Source organism: Telopea speciosissima, chromosome 4 (genome assembly GCF_018873765.1).
Source record: "Telopea speciosissima isolate NSW1024214 ecotype Mountain lineage chromosome 4, Tspe_v1, whole genome shotgun sequence".
Classification (NCBI taxonomy): domain Eukaryota; kingdom Viridiplantae; phylum Streptophyta; class Magnoliopsida; order Proteales; family Proteaceae; genus Telopea; species Telopea speciosissima.
In genome coordinates, this window is record NC_057919.1 from 23,691,979 (window position 1) to 23,713,765 (window position 21,787).

The window sequence follows — 21,787 nt, forward strand, 5'->3', positions numbered from 1 at the left end:
CGAATGACATTAAAGAATGTCCCAGTGCATGACGCTCCAACTACTGCAGGGTCTGGGTCTAAGAGGGGCAAATGTACGTAGGCTTACCTTTTTGAACCCATGACCTGATAGTTGCAATAACACAACTTTTCTGTTGTGACAAGGCTCGCTCACTCGCACCAAATGACATTAAATCCTCGTATTTGTGTTTGATTGCTGATTAATTTCTTCCCCATGTTTGCACATTCATTCCCAAACATTTGTTCCATAAACATTTAGTACAATGGACTCCAAGCTCTCCTCCATTGGTGAACCTATAAAAGGAATAAATTTGTTCACAGTAAATGGGTTTCACAAACAACAGTCAGTACGTCCCCTCTCCTCCCAAACCACAACCCCCCAAAAAAAAAAAAAAAAAAGGAAAAAAGAAGGAAGATAAAACAATAAAAGGAAGAATCTTAATTTAACGAGTAGTTACACAAACATTCAGTACAATGGACTTGCCGTATACCCTCTACAGATATAGAAAATATTATAAAAAGAACAAAGACAGTCATATGGACGTGCATAACTCTAGATGAGCAACACTAAAAATACCCAGCAACACTAGACTCCGAGCAATCTCTGGTGTAACACATGAGCAAAACAATGCACCAAATGAGCAGAGCAGAAGAATTTGAGAACATCAACTTTGAGAAACAACCCCACCTGCAAGGTCATTAAGGCAGGCCTCACACAGAGTACAACCTTGACTGTTCCACATACCAATCCTAACAGCCATTCAAGAAAGACAAATGCAAGCAGGCTTCAGTCACTGTAATCAATACTTCCACTGTTTGAACTGCTAGGATTGCGACTATGGAATGAGAGACCCCTCATGTGACCTGCTAATGCTGAACCATCCACCCTTTTCTCCTGAAAGAATCTCTCCCTCTCAACATGTTTGGCCGGTGGGGGAGGAATGACAACCGCAGGTGAAATATTGGATACTTGTGGTTCTACATTTAACGGTCGTATAAGTGGACGGTGCAGCCTTTCTGCATGAATAGATCCAAGTAGACTCGGTGGTCGATCCAAGTGATCTTCCTCTTCGTCCTTTGCACATGCTTTCCCCTTTTGGATTCTGTAAAATTGCATGGTAAAAGGGCAATGTCAATATTAGGACAAACATTACAGATGTAGGGGACTTGTGACATCATATATTCTCCAGCTGAACGAGAAAGAACACTGTTCTGTTCACTTCCAATCCAACCCATTGTCTAAGATGAGCTCCATTGCATAACTATGACAAGTAATCTTAAATTGGTGTTAAGATAGACATGATTAATCAGTATTAGGCCTTCAACAATCAATAGTGCGATGAGATTTTCACTACTAATGAATGCAAAAGACTTGACTCCAATGAGGAACTGGGGTATTATAAATATTGGGAGAGGATTGGGTAAGACGCAGCCACTAGCTCCACGTAAGCTAGCGGCTTTGCCCAATGGGTAGGGTGGGATGGGGAGAGCAAGGGAGGTCATTTCTTTAGGGGGTGGGAGAGAGACAGACAAAGGCTGGGTAAGCCACCCGCTTACCCAGCCCTTGTTCATAAATATTATACTAATGTATTCTAAAAAATTATTGTACATGATGAACCCATATGCTCAAATGCAAGGTACAACTCTCATGGGTTTAGGACTATAAGCAATCCACGGTAACACAAACCTTTCTCTCTCTCTCTCTCTCTCTCTCTCTATATATATATATATATATATATATATATATATATATGGAAATCTTGTTGTAACCAAAGTAGAAGAAAAATAAATCGTAACCTTACTTTTTTGCCCTTTTAGGACAACACAAACTTTTTTTTTTTCCCAATGAGGGTAAATCCTGTCATTTCACATAAGACAATGACAGCCATAATGACAAGTCACTTTCAACTTGTATTGAAAACCCCTTTTTAGCCTTACATAAATATTGGGGGAATAAGACAAAGGGCAATCAAAAAGAGGTTACAACCGCTTTGGTGACAACCAGTTGCACGAGTTGGAGAGAAGTGGACTCAAATCGCTGACATCCACCACAAGGTGAAGTGATAAACCACTGCCTCTCAGGGCCTCCCCGACTGATTCTACCATATATATATTATTTATAAATATTTACTGTATTACACCTCACCTATTACTTAATTAGCATTTCAGAAAGCCACTGAAGACACCAGCAACTTTAGGGATATTTTAGCAACAGTAAATGTTGAACAATTTCACACAGGCAAGAAACAATGTCTGATGGTTGATTTAGTGTAGGCATGGTGATGTCTCCAGTCCTATGCATCTAGGGATGTAATTGGATATCCGAAAATCCGAATACGATCTGCATCTGTATCTGTTTAAGGACATCCGTATTCGTTTAGTGATATCCGGAAAAAAAATCTGAATACTCTGATAAAAATCCGTCCGAAAAAAAATCTGAATACATATTAATAAAAAATTAAATAAATAATGATCTTGAGGGTTTTTGAAGATTCAACATGTTCTAGAATATGAGGAAAAAAGAATCATGATCTAAGAGAAATGGATTGAGAGTGAACTGTATCTGCTAGGGGGAGGAAGGTCCGAGTTCCACAAGGCAGAGATGTAAATGGATGGTCAAAAATCCGAATTCGATGCGTATCCAAATCCATCCGAATCCATTTAGAGGTATCTGTATTTGGCAAGGTAATATTCGGATCCGATCACATCCGATCCTTATACATCCCTATGCATCCCATCCTCCGTTTCTCTTTTAGTATTACTTTCTTTTGTTTCATCAGGAAACAAATGCAAAAATAACAGGAGATCAAAGGTTCCATGGTGTTGTACTATAGGTTCAGGGGTAATATTGTCCTTGTACCTATAGTGTCTAGGTTCATTATGTACATGTTAAATGTGCTAGTTGAGTGTTGAGCAAGTCATTCCATATTTGTAAAATTCTAAGATTATAAATAAAGGCATGGCCACTGTCACAGAGACAAGCCAGTATTCACGGAATTCTACATGGCATCAGAATTCCGGGAATATGGGAATTGATTTTTTTCAATTTTTCCTCCTCTCTTCTCCGTCGTGATTCTGCCCTAAGGAAACAGCACCGCCAGCCCCTCCACCACCTACCGCTAGCTCCGCCAACCTCCGCCAGCCCCTCCACCACCTAGCGCCACCTCCGCCAGCCACCGCAAGGCCCTCCACCCTCTCCGCCAGCCCTCGCCAGGCCCTCTACCACTACTGCCAGCCCCCGACAGCCCCTCCACTACCTTTCGCCACTTCCGCCAGGCCCCACAGGCCTCTCCTTCCCTTTCCGCCACCTCCTCCAGCCCTATAGGCCTCTCGCCTCTTTTTTCTCTCGCGCGAGAGGCTTCTCCCTTGCTGCCCCTCTTATAAATCCCCTCGGTGGTGAGTTGACTCCCACCAAGGGTTTTTTACCTTTCCTCCATATGTTCTGAATTTCTGATTTTTTCTTGGAGGTTTATTTCAACGTTTCTTTTACCAGCCACCATGCCTGAAATTTCCGAGACCTCTTCTGCTTCCTCTGGTTCTGATGGTTCATTGCAACGTGACTTTATTACGTTCCCGGTGAATCCTATCAAGTTGAATGGCAGCAATTACCTTTTATGGTCTCACTCTTGCTTGTTTGCGATTGGTTCCCGTGGTCTCTCTGGCTACATCACGGGCACTCAGATTAGGCCTGCTACGGCTGGTATTGCAGTTGATCGATGGACAAATTTCAATTTTTTGGTTATGTCCTATCTGGTTAATTCCATGGAACAAGAACTTGTTGGGCGTTATCTCCTCCTTGATTCGGCTGCGAAAATTTGGAAGACCACCCAGGACAGCTATTCTCAGGTTGGGAATGCCACCCAATGTTATGAGCTTCGTCAGAAGATCGATTCTACCAAGCAGTTGGAATTGTCCCTTTCTCAGTATTACAATACCATGTGTACCATGTGGCAGCAGTAGGATTTTCTGGGCACCTTCACTGCCACTTGTGATGCAACAGCCTTCCGAAAATAGGAGGGTGGTCTACGTGATTTTGATTTTTTGGCCGGATTGAATATTGAGTTTGATCAGATCCGAGCCAATATTTTGAATCGGGATCCACTTCCAACTCTGGAGCAAGCCTATGTGATTCTTTCGGTTGAGGACAGCCGGCGTACAGCCATGGTTCATCTTATTACTCAGGAACGGTCGATACTTGTTTCCGGTTCACAGTCTTCCCGTGGGAATTCTTACCGTTCTGCTACATCTGATCGGACATCTAGTAATCTCCCTCCTATTAAATGCGATCATTGTAGGAAGGACTGGCACACCAAGGACTGATGTTGGAAGCTTCATGACCGCCCTGCAGATACTCGCGGACGTGGGAAGGGTGGTTCCAATCAGCCCAGTCACAGTCACACCCGTGCTCATCAGGCAACTACTGAAGACCACCCTGATCAATCTCTTTCGCAAGTGGTAGCTGAATTACAAAGTCTACGGGATATTGTGAATCGCTTGTACACATCTTCGGCATCTGTATCTCCTTCCATGGCTGCCTCAGCTATGTCACTGCCTACAATCCCCACAGTACACCTTCCACAGGTATTTCATTCGGTGGAAACTGCACCTTGGTTATGCCCGATTCTTGGGTAATTGACTCAAGGGCAACCGACCATATGACAGGTTCTTCCTCTCTTTTTTTCCAAATATTTTCCTTTATCTGGTCATAATAAGGTTCATGTTGCTGATGGGTCTCTTTCTCCTATCTCGGGAAAGGGAACTATGCAGAGCACCTCCACTCTGAGCCTTTCCTCTGTGTTGCATGTCCCAAAATTTACTACTAATTTGCTTTCCATTAGTAGCTTAACCAAGGACTTAAACTGCAAAGTAACCTTCTTTCCCAACCATTGTTTGTTTCAGGACTTGGCAACGAACAGTACAATTGCATGTGGTAACGTGGTTGGTGGTCTGTATGTGCTTGATAGTTCCCGGGCAGCATTGACATCTCAGACTATATCTTCTGATTTTGATTCTGCACTTTTTTATTTGAATAATTAGCATCGTCGTTTGGGACATCCATCGATTAGTGTTTTCTCTACTTTATTTCCTAGCTTGGTGAAACGGTGTAATAGACATAATTTTTCTTGTGATGCTTGAACTTTGGCAAAGCAAACTCGAAGCATTTTTCCTATTTATGATAATAGAAGTTTGACTCCATTTGGTTTGATACATTCAGATGTGTGGGGCCCTGCCCGATGTGTTTTTACCTTTAGGTTTCGATGGTTTGTAACTTTTATTGATTGTTTTAGCCGGACGACTTGGGTTTACTTGATGCATAGCAAAAATGATGTTCACATGTTTCACTCTTTTCCACAAAATGGTCCAGACCCAGTTCGATGCCAAAGTGAAGATTCTTCGCTCCAATAATGGAAAAGAATATATGGATGGTGCCTTTCTCTCATACTTAGACAGCTATGGAATCATACATCAAACTTCTTGTGTTGACACTCTGGCCCAAAACGGAGTGGCTGAACGCAAGAACAGACATCTTTTGGAGGTTGCACGTTCTCTCATGTTTACCATGGCTGTTCCGGCGCGTTTCTGCGGTGATGTTGGCCTTACAGCTACTTATCTTATCAATCGGCTTCCATCCTGAGTATTAGATGGCCGCTGCCCATTGGACGTTCTGTTTGGGAAATCCACGTTTGTGGTGCCTCCCAAGGTCTTTGGTTGTGTCGTGTTTGCCCGAAATCACCATGTACACAGCAAGTTTGATCCTAAAGGGCTACAATGTGTTTTTCTTGGTTAATCTACTACCCAGAAGGGGTATAGATGCTATCATCCTCCTACATGAAAAGTATTCGTCATTATGAATGTGGTGTTTTGGGAATCTGAAGCTTACTTCAAACAGCCGACACCTCTGCAAGGGGAGATTCTAAGTGGTGAAGAGGTCCCGCTGATTGCTCCTCTGGATATTGAGATTCCTACAATAGAGGATGTCCCTGTTGAGTTGGAAGATGGAGTTACAAGTTAAAAACAAGAAGTGCAGACTGAGCAACAACCGATCCAGGGGAGAACAACAGACAGACTTACTCTCGGGGAACTGATTTTTCGTTACATGGCCCACGGTACAAAGAGACCACCACCACTTCTCCTTCTAAATCGACATCTGTTCTTGCAAGTCCTGCTCCTAGTCATATTTCTGGTAAGCTTCCTCCTGATTCCAGCCTCGATCTACCTATTGCTATCCGAAAACCAAAGAGGAGTTGTACACAACATCCTATTTCCAACTTTGTGTCATACAACTCCCTCACACCTATTTTCCATGCCTTTGTATCTTCTTTATCCTCTGTTTCCATCCCTAACAATTGGCAGGAAGCAATAACTGAACAGAAATGAAAGGATGCAATGAAAGAAGCAATGCTTGTCTTTGAGAAGAACCAGACCTTGGATTTGGTGAATCCTCCACCAGGGAAGAAACTTGTTGGTTGTAAATGGGTATTTGTTGTGAAACACAAGACTGATGCTCAGTGGAAAGAAACAAAGCTAGACTAGTTGCCAAAGGGTTTACTCAAACCCAAGGAATTGACTATCAAGAAACCTTTGCCCCTGTAGCAAAGATGAATACCATACGAGTCATCATCTCTTGTGCTGTGAATAAAGGTTGGGAACTCCAACAACTTGACGTGAAGAATACCTTCCTGCATGGAGACCTAGAGGAAGATGTATACATGGAGATATCTCTTGGTTTTACTTCCCCAGATACACAAGGAAAGGTATGCAAGTTGAAGAAAGCTCTGTATGGTTTAAAGCAATCACCAAGGGCTTGGTTTGGCTGGTTCTATAAGGTTATGATTGCCTATGGATATAAATAGAGCAATGTTGACCATACTTCGTTTGTTAAAAGAATGGGACAGCAAGTGACAATTTTGATTGTCTATGTTGATGACATAGTTATCACGGGCACCGATGCACAGAAAATCCAGAAACTAAAGACTTATTTGGGCACCGAATTTGAAGTCAAAGATTTGGGCCGGCTAAGGTACTTCTTAGGGATTGAGGTTGCCTATTCAGCCAAGGGCATATCTCTTTCCCAAAGGAAATATACCCTAGATTTATTGAGTGAGACAAGGATGCTTGGTCGTAAACCGGCAGATACTCCTCTTGAGCCCTACACACATTTGAAGAGTAAGGAAGGTGACCCGGTGAATAATGGTAGCTACCAGAGATTAGTTGGCCGGTTGATATATCTTTCACATACCCGACCGGATATTACATTTGCTGTAAGCATTGTGAGTCAATACATGCATGATCCTCACTCTTCTCACTTGGAGGCTGCATACAGAATACTTTGGTACTCGAAGTCATCTCCTGGAAAAGGACTCTTGTATTCTCCACATAGTCATCTTCGGATAGAAGCCTACACTGATGCAGATTGGGCAGAAAGTCTAGATGATAGGAAGTCAACCTCTGGATATTGCACATTTGTTGGAGGAAATTTAACTACGTGGAAAAGCAAGAAACAGGAAGTTGTGGCTCGGTCGAGTGCTGAAGCTGAATTTCTAGCTATAGCTCGGGGTATATGTGAACTCCTCTGGCTCAAGGGACTTCTCCAAGATTTGGGTATGACTATTGATCTTCCAATGCAACTCTACTGTGACAGCAAATCTGCAATCAGCATTGCCCACCACCCGGTCCAACATGACCGTACCAAACATGTTGAGATCGATCGGCATTTTATCAAGGAGAAATTGAAGCAAGAAGTTATTTGTGTTCCATTCATTCAGTCAAGTGAGCAGCTGGTTGATGTTCTTACCAAAGGAATTAGTAGTAAACTATTTTGTCCTATAGTTAGCAAGTTGGGCATGTTTAACATGTATGCTCCAACTTGAGGGAGAGTGTTGTAATATGGGTTCAGGGGTAATATTGTCTTTGTACCTATAGTGTCTAGGTTCATTATGCACATGTTAAATGTACTAGTTGAGTGTTGAGCAAGTCATTCCATATTTGTAAAATTCTAAGATTATAAATAATGGCATGGCCACTGTCACAGAGACAAGCCAGTATTCACAGAATTCTACACATGGACAGCACAATGCACAATAAAATCTAGACAGTTCACCTAGTTGTGCCACGTGAAAGGGTGTTGTGGCAGTTCTGGCTGTTGGAAATCAAAGAAATGGCGTAGATTGGCCACATGTCAAATCTTGACATGTGAGTGGGGGGACATTAGGATCTACCTGTCCACAAAATTTCATCCCCATCCTAACGGCCACATGGCCAGATGTTTCTGCCAATCTAAAGATAACTTCTGGACCGCACAGACCAGGAAAACTGTTCCGAAACAACAAATGCAACTTCTGTAGCAAAAATCATGTGGACTCATAATCTGGTCTTCAAGTTCCAACTACCCAAGTCAAGGAACTTCAAGTCATATGCTCGTAAGCGTAGTTACTACTGATTTGACCAGTTTGAGAAAGAGAGACCAGTGGAAATGTCCACGAGCTATATATCTATTATAAAAGACTAACACAGGCAAGCAGAAGGATTAAGGGACCTTACATAAATCAAAGTGAAGCATACCTTCGGAAAAGCCTTTCAGCCTCCTCTTCCTCCAATTCTTCATGGTCACAATGAATAGCAGTGGAGGCAGCCTTGACTGATAGAAGAACATCATGTCTGGCAAGTACCTTGTGCAGATTCTCATTTAATTCAATTGCTTGAGAAATTACCCTTTCATCCCTGTGAAGAGATGATTTGTCACTTTATCATTTTTGGGGTCTAAAAAGGAGAATCAATATGCTCTGTATGCCATGTTAATGGCATTGAATATTCATGAATCTTGATGTGGACAGATAATATAGTGTATGACTATTCATTCAACTAGAAACGACGTACATGAAATTTTCAGATAATGTAAAAATATAATATTTACTTGAAATCTTTTTGTTTTACTTCATTTTTACCTGGAAACAAACAAAACCTTAATAAATTTGATGGAAATACCCAATATAACGACTTTAAAATAAAGTGTTGGCGCTTTACTTACTTTAAATGGCGGGCCAAAAGGCCCCTTTCTTTGTGTTGTAGTAGGGCCGTTGCTTGTGTTGTAGTAGGGCCGTTGTTTAAAAAAAAAAAAACAAATGTATAATTTGGAAATAATGAGGGTAGCTGCCTCCTTAGTGGGGATGCACTTTCCTTGTTGCTTTCTTAGGTTTTGGAATGCTCGAGATTTCAAGTTTACTCTGCCAGAGAGAGTGGAGAAAGGGAGAAGCAACTCATCATGGAAGCGGTAGCTCTCGGGACGGCCTAAAAGATCGACTTGGCTCAGGAGGGTGGTCTACGATCAACTGGAAGGAGGCAAGCAAATGAAGGGAGGCATTATGGGCCCCGCGAAGAAGGACGTTCAGAAAGGTTCTCAAGATTCTCAATCATCCAGGCATGTGGGAAGGGAGCGAGACCAAGCCGAGCCAGACAAAGGCAGAAATGGAGGCAGAGGTGTGAAGAGAAGGCGTGCTGCCCCATGCAACCAAGCACTTGAACGGAGTAAAGCTGATCGTAGAGCACCCAACCTAGCAAAGAATAGGCCTGACCAACACTGAAGAACAGGGGGCGTGCTTTACTCAAATAGGGGCTCAGAAGTTGTTTGTTCACTGAGGGAGTTTCTTCTTTTCAAAAAAAGAAAAAGAAAATAGACCATGTTGATCATGGACTTCCTGATTAAGAAAAACATTTTCTGAAGCAGCATTCCTCAGTGAAGTTACAATTTGATCCTTGTAGTTTATTAGGTGAACTCATCACCCACAAGGGTTTTCTAAAAATCACACTAGACCATATGCATGTGTTTGACAACTTTGACGATCGGTCGGCTTTGTTCGTCTTATTGAAGTTTGGAAATGGTTTCAATAGATAGAACCGTATTTGAATTTGCATGTACATCCAATAGGAAAGGAGGGAGAAATACCAACTAATCATTATCTAAAGTTCAGGAGAATTGCATCCAACAGAAACAACAGCAACTTCCTTCCACCAAGGAATGCAATTCAAATGTTGAGTAACCATCAAACAGCATTGACGTTAATACTAATGCAACTTACCGAGATGTCATCACAAGATGCATTACTCGTTGTTTTTGAAATGAACATTGCTCCACAAGATCCAGAGTGAATTCATCTTTTGCTCCCTACATAATATGATGGCATAGCGCAGAGTTCCAAGTGAGCAAATCTATCAGATAAAAGATTAAACAAACAGATGCATCTCTCTGAGAACATCAACCAAACAAAAATTGAAATGCTAGTATACTAAACTATTTAGGTTCTTATTCACCAAAGAAGGGAGAGTTTAAAAAATGAAAGAGGTTTCAAGCCGCATAATAAAAGGCAGTCAATCCCCCCCCCCAAAGAAAAGGATTAAACAAAATTACTTAAGACAAGAAATTTGTCTCAAAATAGAGAAACATGTTACAAGGGCTCAAAAGTCAGACCAGGAAAGAGTCAAACACTACAAACAAAAGTATAAAAAAGAGTGTAGCAAGTCCAAGAGGCTCACACCACTGCAGGGTCTGGGGAGGGCCATTATATATGCAGGCTTACCGGCTTACCCCCACTTCACGGAGGGACTGTTTCCTGACTCGAACCCGGAGCAACCTTACAGTTGCGCGGGGTCTAGGGAGTTTTCTAGGGATGTTACATACTTTTGTTTGTACTATACTACAAACAAAAAAATAGTAACCCAAAAAATGCAATAATGGCAAAATGAGCACCCCTTTGAGAAAACAAGGGCTACTATACAACAAAATATGGTTGACAACTAGACACCTAGATACAGACAAAAAAGGAGGCCAATAAACGATATATTAAATAGAATAACATGATGACTAGCATCTGTCAAATCATAGTTGTTTGACTCCGAAATCATCCCAAGATAAAAGCTCTTGCTTAGTCAATTGTTAAAGGGTTCTCTTAAGGCTTCAAAACATTTAAGTTGTTCAAAACCAAAATGCAATAAGATTCACCACTTAGTCCTGTAAACAGCATATCCCTCCCAACACTTAAAAGCATCAGCCATCAAGACAATTGACTGAAAGTTTATGAGTGAGCTAAGTTGAACGTTGTTTCTGTTCAAATCAGAAAGTCCAACGGGTATTGTAGGTTCCTTCCAGATGTAGAGGATTTCTGATGGGAAGTGGAGGCTTTATGTTAAGTCCAGATGGGTGTGTTATGATGTTCCTTTCTTTATCTTTCCTATTAAAAAGCAAAAAAGGAAGACAATAAAATAGGCAAAATGGACTTGGGGATCATCATAACCAAACAAAGTATCCCCAACCATATCAACCAGTGTAATCTTTTGCAAACTGAAAATTAGGTCAACAAATTTTTCCTAAACATACCTCAGGATGTTGCATGTCAATTGCATCCAATACTTCTCGCAAAACCTCCAGGGCAACACTGGCCTTCTGAATAATGCTGTAACAGAAAGATAAATCTAAGAAATGGGCAAAAAGATTACATTCCATGTATCCTCAAAATATTTACCGATATGCATCATGGTAAATGTATCAAAGGCTTCATGCAACGCATTAAACAACTATCTGGGTAAACATGACACATGCAAATGTTGAAAAATAGCAAGAAAATAAAGAATCCAAAAATCATGGTTCCTAAATGACTGACACACAGAAGGTGAAACAATGATCATTGACAATAATGATGTTACATACAAGTCAAGACAGCTTAGAGCAACTCCAACAGGTAATAAATGAAGAGTCATATTGAGATAGTTGAAACATGTGCAACCACTGACACATACCGTTAGAATATTTATACAGTTGGAGGAGGAAAAAGACAGAATCAAGGCAATGAAATATGACTTGATTCCATATGTATAGGGATTAGCGAATAGGTAGGCACGTAAATGTGAAGTCACGATATGACAGCCTTCAAAGATGTGGCTACAAGACATTTATCAAAAAGAGGAACAAATGTGACTGTATGATAATTTATAAATTTCTAATTATTAATGGACTATTCGGTCTTTTATTTTCAGTTTTCCACAGCATTCTCCAACCAATAATTAGGACTTTCATGGGAGGAAACCACAAAAACTGATGTGGACTAGCAAAAACAAAGAGAAGAAAAAAAAATGGACTTTAATTCATTTGATTGCAAGTAAAGGGAAGTGAAACCACTTTTGAAAAGAAAAAGGAAAGTTTTGTAATCAGATGGTGTAACCTACCTAGAACTCTTAACATATTTGGTACATATACTTTTCAATGCAAAATCTATTTTACTTTTCAAATCAAAGAAATTTCATTACAAAGTAGAGTGAAATTTAATAACCAAATTTGGTATGTTTCAGAGTTGGTTACACCATGTGAGGTAACGATTACAAAAATTTCTACTTTAATATTGATTTGATTTCATTTGCCTTTATTTCCCTTGCAAGAAAGCAGAGACTACATATAATTTTGTATTTCTAGAACAAATAATTTCTTTCCCCAAGTAAGACTAGTGCACAAAGTTGGTTAAAGTAATGAACGGTAAACTTTATTTAGATATTTATCGTGTTCACCCTCACTTGGGTACTCCAAACAGCCACCCACCTATAATATTTAATCACAAGGTTGCCTTCTTTAATTCAAAATCTCTACTGAAAGAAGGGGAAAATGGGATAACTTGACATTGGTTGATAAAGTTTTTGTTTCCTATGGTTCTCATACAGTGTGAAAGTAGAGGATAGATGGAAGACGATTCTCAGGGACAGTTCAAGAGAGAAAAATGAGTAAATGGTGCAAAAGGTATAGGAAGTGTATAGGCCACACTAGAAGAGTACAGGTGCATCAAAACAGCAAAATCCATTGCTACCAAATCATACCTAGATTCAGGCACAATCTGAGGATTTTCTGGCTGAACATCCCTTTCGGATTTTGGAGGGACAGATTTCTCTCCAGCTCCACGTAAACTCCTTTTGGTGTCCTCCAGCACAGAATGACCTGAAGCAACAGCAGGAGACCTTTGAGGAAACTGTACACCAGCACTCTGGAAGAAGAAAAGCAATCATTAATTAATATTTTAGAAGATGTGTACTCAATGTTAACTGCTTCCAAGACTAGATTAATGTATTCCAAATTCCCTTATAATTTTCAGATTGCCACAATCTCTAATAACAGAAGCATTTACAATCTGTTGATTTTTGCTACAAGAACAGACAAGTGATTTAACACTTTAAAAGCGTATGGAACACAGTTGAACGTGTGTATTAAATGACAAGTACATGACAAACAAAAGACAACATAACAAACAGCAACTTAACATGTGAAATAGAAAAACAGGACTAAGCTAATGAATCAAGTTCAAAGAAGATAAAAACAGTAGATTCATATAAAAAAGGGGCAATAACCCATTATTTAGTATATGGGGGAGGGGAAAGGAGAAAGGAGAAGGTAGGAAGAAATCAGAATTGCAAGGGGAAAAAGAGAAGAGGCCGTGAGAAAAAGGAGGAGGAGGAGGAGGGGGGGAGAAGAGTGCACACACACAAACTCATAAACTCAATTCATTCTTTCATAATCTCAATGATGGGGCGATTACATCATATATAAAGAAAAATAAAAGACTCCTAAAAAATAAAACTCACCCTCTAACTAAAACTTATCCAAAGAGAGAAACTAAAACAATTGGAAACCAAATATCCTACGTAACTAACTTCTAAAATAAAGAAAGAATAAAGTAAACTAAAACACATTATTTCCCCAAATAAGATAAATTCCCAAAATCCTACTAGATCCAAAATTTCAAATTGGACCTGGTTCAATTGAGTATGGGTCGGTCCAAGGTAGTGCACCAATTGGGCCGGCCCGGTCCATGATTCTCCTGCATCACTGACTTTTAAATTATATGTAATCGAATTGGGCTTCAAGTGTAAGAAACTTGGATACATAGCCATACACCCAAATGAAGCTTGAACTAATCCAAAACATGAGCAGAACCCAGATAAACTCAAAACAAAGTAAACCAACAGAAAAATGAATCATGCTTGGACCATAATGCAGAATGACCAAGTAGCATTAAAACTAAAACTGAAAACAAACGTCATCAATTTAAGTCCAAGCTTCCATCATAGCTTTCTACTTCACTTTGTATCTGCCATTTTTTTATAACTTCCAACCATTCTTTTCCATATCAAACCCAAGCCTTTTCCTCTCAAACTTCAATTCTGACCTTTCCCTCTGGCACAGTATACCAGAGATACACGTACTGAGTGTTTGGCAATCTATCCATCAACTTCTTTAGGGTTTTCTACCCATCAAAATATCCATCCTCCACAACAGCGATCCACTTAACTGTTGCTGCAGTTTGACTTTACGAAAAAAAATTCAATTCATTTGTATGCAAGATATTACTGCATAGACTTCAAAAGAAAAATTGAACGCCTCATAATAGGAATTCTTCTATCTTACTACAATTTATTTAAAAAAATAATAATAATAATAAAATGAAAAAGAAATTAAGAGAGACAAATATTTATTAATGGTGAGTGGTGAGCCTAAACTCTGCAGTACATTTACCCCTCCCAGACCCTGCAGTAGCAGAAGCCTCGTGCACTGGGATGCTCCTTGGTGAGTCTCAACTCTAAAGTGAAGTCCTAATAAAAGTAAGACTGCCACAGTCAAAAGAATAAGTAAATAACAACTTAACAAGACTCCTAACTCAACTAGGACTAACACGAAAATAATCATTGTCAAGAAAGGGGTCCTACAAGTGAGACCCAATAGCCTTAGGGGCTAGCCCAACTTGCCCACTGCTGATCGGGGCAGTCTAAGCCCTCCTTTTGACCTTCTAACACCCACCCAGAATGCTTGGAGTTCAATGAGACATGCCTTACAGCCTGAGGTAGTTGATACTATGTTCACCATCCTTTCTAAGAAGCAGCAAGCATATGCGGGGGGGGGGGGAAAACTCAAATTAACAATTTCCCCCTGCCACCCCACCTCCAAAAAAGAGCAAGATTTAAAATAAAAAAAGTAAGCCAAGTACCAGATAATTTACTTGTTTTCAAATCAGTTAGAATTATCCCAGACTGTTCCTCTAGGGGAACTCTTTTTCCCTTCAAGTGAACACTCCATTATCAAATAAAAAATAATCATTCTGCATAATAGAAACAATTACGTATGGTTTTCACCAGGTCTCAATTGTACAAGAAAAACCAGACAATACGGTGGTGGCATCTTTTTCCTTTGCACTTAGAACAACAATCATCAATAAAAGAATTTTGGTGTTAGTAAAGAAGGCCCTACAGATTACACATTCGTACGTTGGTACCCACCACCAAATCATAATATGCAGCATAATATTGAGGAAACTTTCCAGAAGCACCACCAAGGGATGTCTGCATCGCATCTAAAAGTAGAAATATCTTCTCTCGTACAGGAAGACCTGACTGTAAAGCAGAAAAAGAAAATAATTTAGATCATAAAATCTTTATATATATGACACAACAACATGCGAAAAACTTCAATTAGCAGCAGCATATGGTGTTCCTGTGAATTATGTGTACCTTCTTCTTCACTATCTTCACCATTATCGGAAGAAGTCCATTACTTATCACCTGCCTGTGAATATGTTCTCCACAATTATTCATTAACATCTCCAATAACTGCAAAACCATATTACAATTGAATGACAAAATCATAAGCCAAAGCACCAAAGAATTAAAAAAATAAATAAAAAAAAATCCAAGTTTGAACATGAATGTGAATTGGTTTTGAGAACGAATGGTTTGTGTTATTTTGATGCTAGGCCAGCGTAGAAATGCACATGAATAACCTCAAGAACCAAAGCAGATATGCACAACCACTCAACCGTCAATCAAACAAAATAATCAAAAGCAAAAACATACTCGTACAATAATTAGCTCCTTGTTTGTTTATCAGAAGCAATATCATTTCATTTCATTATTATGGTGACAATACATGTCTTATCATCCAATACAAAGACACATACAGAGGTTCAGAGGGTTAGACGCAAACGACAAAATCCCCCCTCTGAAATTTGGGATCTTCAAGTTCCAATAAATACTTTTGTTGCCATAGAAATCTATCAAAAAGGCACCAATTCAGAACATACTCTAACCATATCACTCCAACACCATAAGTACCATCTTTGTTCTTTTGATATACCCCATACAATAGCATACAAGACAAGCTTCCACAACATACAGTCCCTTAGCAAAGGGATCGAAGCTGGTCACTTGTAAAAAAATATGTTTTAGATCATCCAGCTCCAAACATCTAAACCCAAAAATAAAAGTACAAGTTCCAAACAAAATGGGCCTCCTCACAATACAAAAACATGCGTTTACAGTCTCTTCTTCTTTCCATTATGAGTAACAATGGGTTAGAAAATTGAAGCCGTTTTTATAAGACAACTTTGAGCAGCCTGTCAGAAGAAACTGTTAGAAATTTAAATGATTTTAAAATAAATGTTTCAAAATATTATTTAATTTTCAAAAGTTTTGTTAGAGGATTATGTCTTTTCCTAATAGGCACCTAAATGACCAATAGGTGTCACTATGTTTGAATGGTCACCAAACATGTCTTGTGGGAAAAGAATTGTGTTTGGGCATGAATTTTGGAGACAACTCTTGGTGGTGTCTTTTTCTCTCTATAGAGAGGAGGTTAAGTCTATTTCTCCAACAATTAAGAAGCAATCCCAACTTCAGTTTTCTCTTTGGTTTTTTCTACCATTGTTTTGTGTCCAATTGGGCACAACTTTGAAGTTTTCTGATGTGGCCCAGTAAGCAAAAGCAACGACTACTAGAGGGGCCTACGGGGCTGTTTTACCTTGGTGGCTGATTCACAAGAACCCAGTTTGCACCATAGGAGGCGTCTACAGTCTTAAGGAGAGTGACTGGCGGCACGACTCAAACCCATCGATTCATTAAGTTTCTCCATTATTTTCAAGTATGTGACTATAAGTTTGGTGCTTGAATTTTCCATTACCTACCTCGGTTTGTCTATGGTTCAGATAAGTTTTTTTCATTTCCTTTATTACATATGTTATCATGTATGGCAACAAAAGAGAAAGCCAAAGAACCCACGTTGGAAAAGAAGGAAAAGGCAAGATCAGAAGATTTCTGCTGCAAGCATAACATCTATTCAGGGAGGGGGGACAAACAAAACCTTAGATGTCAGTGAAACTTCATGGCACAATTATTCGTGTACATATGCACAGATGTGGGCATGGACAAACACACAGCGGACCATGGTTCTTATAGTCAGAGGAGTATGGTGTTTAAGCCTTTAAGAACTTTCAGTTTATACAAGACCAAGAAAGATTCTTTCCCCCTTTTTTTAAACAGACATAGAAAAACCAGTAACATAAAACTGAGCCAATGCCCAAGATCACTAAAAAACTCACCAGTACAGCAAAAAGCTGAATACTTGCGTTTTTATTCCCCAATCGTTTCTTAATAGCTTTAATGGCATCTTTGGCTTTCCTGCACATCCAAAAGGAAGAAACCACATCAACAAACTGTGGTTAAACAGTTAATTTCTTGCTACAATAATGTTCAATAAATCAGATAAACAGAGTATGAGGAACAACTCATAGATAAGACACCAGGCTTGACTTGGAGTAAGTACTTTATTCCAAAATAAAATTTAGGAATGCATCAATGTTAGATGGGTATGGGAGCTAGGTGTCAGAATCAGACCCAGAAATAATGTGTCAGACTTGGCAAAGCTCCAAAAACAGGATCAGGGATCTTGGGGCTATACAGCACATTTATATTTAAATTTTTTAAAGAAAATTCCATAAAATATATACATAAATAATCTCATCGGTGTTATGAAAGAGATCAAATATTCACATTTAGGTATTGCAACTAACTTACCTTCATTTTCTTCAGATTTGGGGTGGTCAATTTTTTTTTCATATAAAAAATATATCCCACAATCTTTATGAAAGAGGGCAACTACTAATGTGATGTGGGTGTAACTAATTTATCATATTGCTGAGCCAGAGAGAGAAGGAAAAAAAAATGTTGTATTTCACTTGAAGGTTATAGATGTGGTCCAAATTATTTTGTGGTATAAATAACTCCAAACATACCAATTAAGAAACCACAGTCAGCAAACAATGTGCTTAAACAGTTAATTATTTTGTAAGTAGTTGAGATGGTGGTGGTGATGGTGATAGTAGTAGACGTTTCCACGATGTGTTGGCGTAAGAATCTGTCTACACACATCTGACACAGGTGCAGCACATATTCTTAATTGTCTGGCCAACAGAGGAGTGGATACACAACAGTTCCATTTGTTCAATCAGGGAAAGACTCATGGGAGGCCTAACTCAAGCAGAAAGAATCTCAGCCAACAGGAATTAGTTTGGGCAAGTGGAAGTAGGATTCATTCAATTGGTCTTCCTTTAGGTCGTGTCAATAGATACACCATAAGGGAACATTGATACTACATAGCTGCCTTTGAAAAAGCTGAGTGGAAAATAAAATTAAAGATTTCTTTCTCTTCACTGATCCCTTGTTCTTCTCCACATAATGACATGTTGCTGCCATGAGTTTTGCTACCAAAATTAAATTCCCATTTACAATAGTTTACTCCTTCCTATCCGCACTAAGTAGCCACCAAGAGCGATAGAAACATCCACTTGGATGACTAGCTCTACCATTACATATGCTTGGATCAACTAGACTGAATTTTCCTTGAAATAGATTTGAACATGAACCTACTTTTCCAACATAAAGGAAATATAAATTGTTAGGCAGAAACTACAAAGGAAATTAAATAACAAAAGAAGCAGTAAGAAAATACCCTTGATCACATGCGACTAGTTCGCAGATTTCAATGTTCTTCATCCAATCCATTTCTGTAAGTTTATCGCTTGTTGCTGAATTGACGAGCTCAGCCGCCATATCTACTTTAAAAACTCAAACTTCAGGCAGGAAGAAGATGTGCACAGCTCTGAAAGTGAAACTTGTGCTTATATCTGCAAAAAAATGAGGCAAATATTAGTGCAATCGGCACATCCTCTCACCATGATAAGAACAAGAATGACTAGCGAGACACGGCACAGACATAACACAATAATACTATTGAGTTGAAAGATGCATTAAAAAAGTAAGAAAAATGTGTCAGAAATAAAAAAAAATATAAGAATCAGAAAATTCAAAGTAATATCAAGCTATCTCTAGGATCACCTGATCCAACTACGAACATTTGTATCTATATGCTCCTAGGGACCAGCTCAGCATTTCTCATAATTAAAGCACATTAAGTAGCCAAGGCTGAATGTGCATTAACTGACCAAAGAAGCAGAATTTAGTAGCAGTATTTACTTCGAAATCAGCCTTCCATGAATCAATAGCCAAACAACAACTATCCCAGCTTATTTATTGGATTATCGGCGCTAAATAATGATTTTCAATTCATTTTATTTCCAACTAGAACAGGGCAGAAGTCTATTGCAAGAATGAAATTAAGTCCCAGTTGACATAAGGCTTTAAATTTCCATGAAATCCTAAAAACGTGGGAATCTTAAACCAGCACCAAGACTACCCAGAATGATTTATGGGAAAAAAGAATGCAAGTGTATTGAGGGAAATGATTTAAGGATAATTAGAATAAATACAAGGAAAAAAAAAGGAACACTGACATTTATAAAAAAAAATAAAGGCGAGGAAATAAGAACATTATTGGAGAATTAACATACAAGTCTGCTTTCTATTTAATTTTCTTTTTACATGTTGTGCAGAATGTCAAAATCCTATAAGTTCTGCAAAAAAATCCCAGTTTGTAGTTGAAGAGAAAAAATATCTAGATCAAAAACCCCAACTTTAAACCTCAAGTTAAGTGGAATTAAGTCTAAAGTTTATTGCACAAGGAGTATCAAATAGCAAGAATATCATTAATGGCATGCATGGTAACAACTGTATACTCATTCAAGATAGGAATCTTTTGTTAAGTACATCTATGAACTATACTCATTCAAGATAGGAAATTTTTGCAAAGTACATCTATGGAAAAAGGAGTGTTCACCTTTGATTCCATGTACAACTTTAATTTCTCCACTCCCATCTCCCTGATTTCATATCCAGCAAAGAGGTACTTTGCACATCCAATGAAGTTAAAACTTTCTCACATAATTATTACATAAGTTTTCCAAATTGTATTAATGACAGTGTTGCTTCATAGAATGCAATCAGTTAAAATGGTTACATACATAAAATAGACCAAGGGTGTACAACAAAGGCCATGAACCCTATGCTGAAACTGTTAGATTTGTATACATTAGGATCACTGTTACATTATTTTAGAGCCAATGGTTGGAACATTCAAAAAGATCTATGCTCTATAACATTATATACCATTATACAACACAAATTCTAGACATAGAGATTGGTATATACAAATAAGATTGGAATACAATGCTTAAATTAATTGATTAGTGAGAGAGTTCTTGAGATCAAAGTCTCAGTACAGAGGCAAGCAAAATGAAATCACCCCTTAAAATAGAAACTTTCAAAAAAAAAAAACACCTTAAGAGAAATTTGGCTGAAACATGTACCCTTTGATTAGTGAGAGTTCTTGAGCTAGAACTCAAAGTCTCAGTCTCTCTCTCTCTCTCTCTCTCTCTGCGCTAACACTATCCTCTAATCGCTAAAGGGGACTCCCCCGTTACTGAATGCGCAAAACATATACCCTTTGATTCTGCGATTCTTATCTGTGTCTGCAACTACTGTAAACAACCTCGCAACAAAATTGGCCGAAAAAGTAGGAGGGGAGGTTATTTCCTATTCTTCCATCCCCCCTCAACCCCAAAATGTTAACAGCTTCTGCCACTTTAATATGCTTTCACACATCAATGGACTAAGCTTCCATGTCGCTTAATTACCCAAGAAGATTCCCATTTTGATCTAGTGCCGTCCAGATTTCCCAACTCGACAAATACGAATCATACAGATTTATCCAAACTCATGCATTGCCCCTCTAAAAAACAACAGAGATCAAACTAACTGCCAGAGTCAATACCATATTATCCCATGCCACAAACCAAAAGGAACATATTTCAAAACAAAAGATCAGAACAAAACGAAGTTTCCAAAACGAATTAGGGGAAAAAAAAAGCAGACAGTAGCAAATTCCAGAAGCAAAACCAATGAATTCACAAAGATCGATAGTTCCGAATCAAATTCCAATGAAACTGAACTCAAAAGACTGCTCTTTTCCTCCCGAGTACAAACAGTGAACAAAAGTAAATCGGCGTACGAACCTGCAAAGATCGACTGAAGAATGCGAGAAAACCGAGGAAAGGAAACGAAGATAAGAAATAAGAGAAACCACGAAGCGTCAGCATTTCCAGGAAAAGGAAAAGGAAAAGCTCGGAACTTGAAGGGAAGCTAAGGTTAAGCTTTGCTTCTCCACAATCTCTCTAAGATCTATATCTGACTCTGCTTCTTTCTTTTCGTTTTTGCAGCAAAAATAGTGAAGAGGCCGCGTGAGTTAGTTTGGTTTAAAGGAAGATGAGGAGGAGGTTTACAGTGATGTGTCGAAGCTTGGGTTTTTATTATTATTGGAAGTTGATGATAGTAAGAATGGTAATGTGGCACCGCCATTGCTCTTCTCAGACTTTCTCAAGCTTAAAAAAGAAGCAAAAAATTTTAAATTAAAAGAAAGGAAAGAGAGAGAGAGTTCCGACAGGGTTGTTGAAGGGTAACAGATATTATGTGCTTTGCTGGCTTAGATTTAGTGGATTCGTTTTTTCATATATCCAGAATTTGTGTGTTCCGTCCCTATC

At 38.9% G+C, this 21,787-nt stretch overlaps 1 protein-coding gene across 1 annotated transcript; it reads right to left on the reverse strand.

Moving 5' to 3' along the window:
• Window positions 1-567: 567 nt before the first annotated feature.
• LOC122660247 (TOM1-like protein 5) lies at window positions 568-21,353 on the reverse strand. Its single transcript, XM_043855466.1, has 10 exons — window positions 21,263-21,353; window positions 18,805-18,979; window positions 17,396-17,474; window positions 15,534-15,632; window positions 15,303-15,416; window positions 12,855-13,018; window positions 11,371-11,446; window positions 10,076-10,161; window positions 8,562-8,720; window positions 568-1,102 (listed from the first exon to the last, which is right to left on the reverse strand). Exons 2-10 carry the CDS (start codon window positions 18,903-18,905, stop codon window positions 787-789), a joined length of 1,194 nt encoding a protein of 397 aa, XP_043711401.1. The 5' UTR covers window positions 18,906-18,979; window positions 21,263-21,353; the 3' UTR covers window positions 568-786.
• Between the last annotated feature and the right edge of the window lie 434 nt (window positions 21,354-21,787).

Bases quoted from the DNA above. Each gene is read 5' to 3' on its own strand.
- LOC122660247 (XM_043855466.1), bottom strand. From the start codon at position 18,905: ATGGCGGCTGAGCTCGTCAATTCAGCAACAAGCGATAAACTTACAGAA. The intron at 11,447-12,854 runs GTATGATTTGGT...TTTCTGTTACAG, and splicing joins CAGATTGTGCCTGAATCTAG to CATTATTCAGAAGGCCAGTG. The intron at 8,721-10,075 runs GTAAGTTGCATT...ATCTCTTCACAG, and splicing joins CATCTTGTGATGACATCTCG to GGATGAAAGGGTAATTTCTC.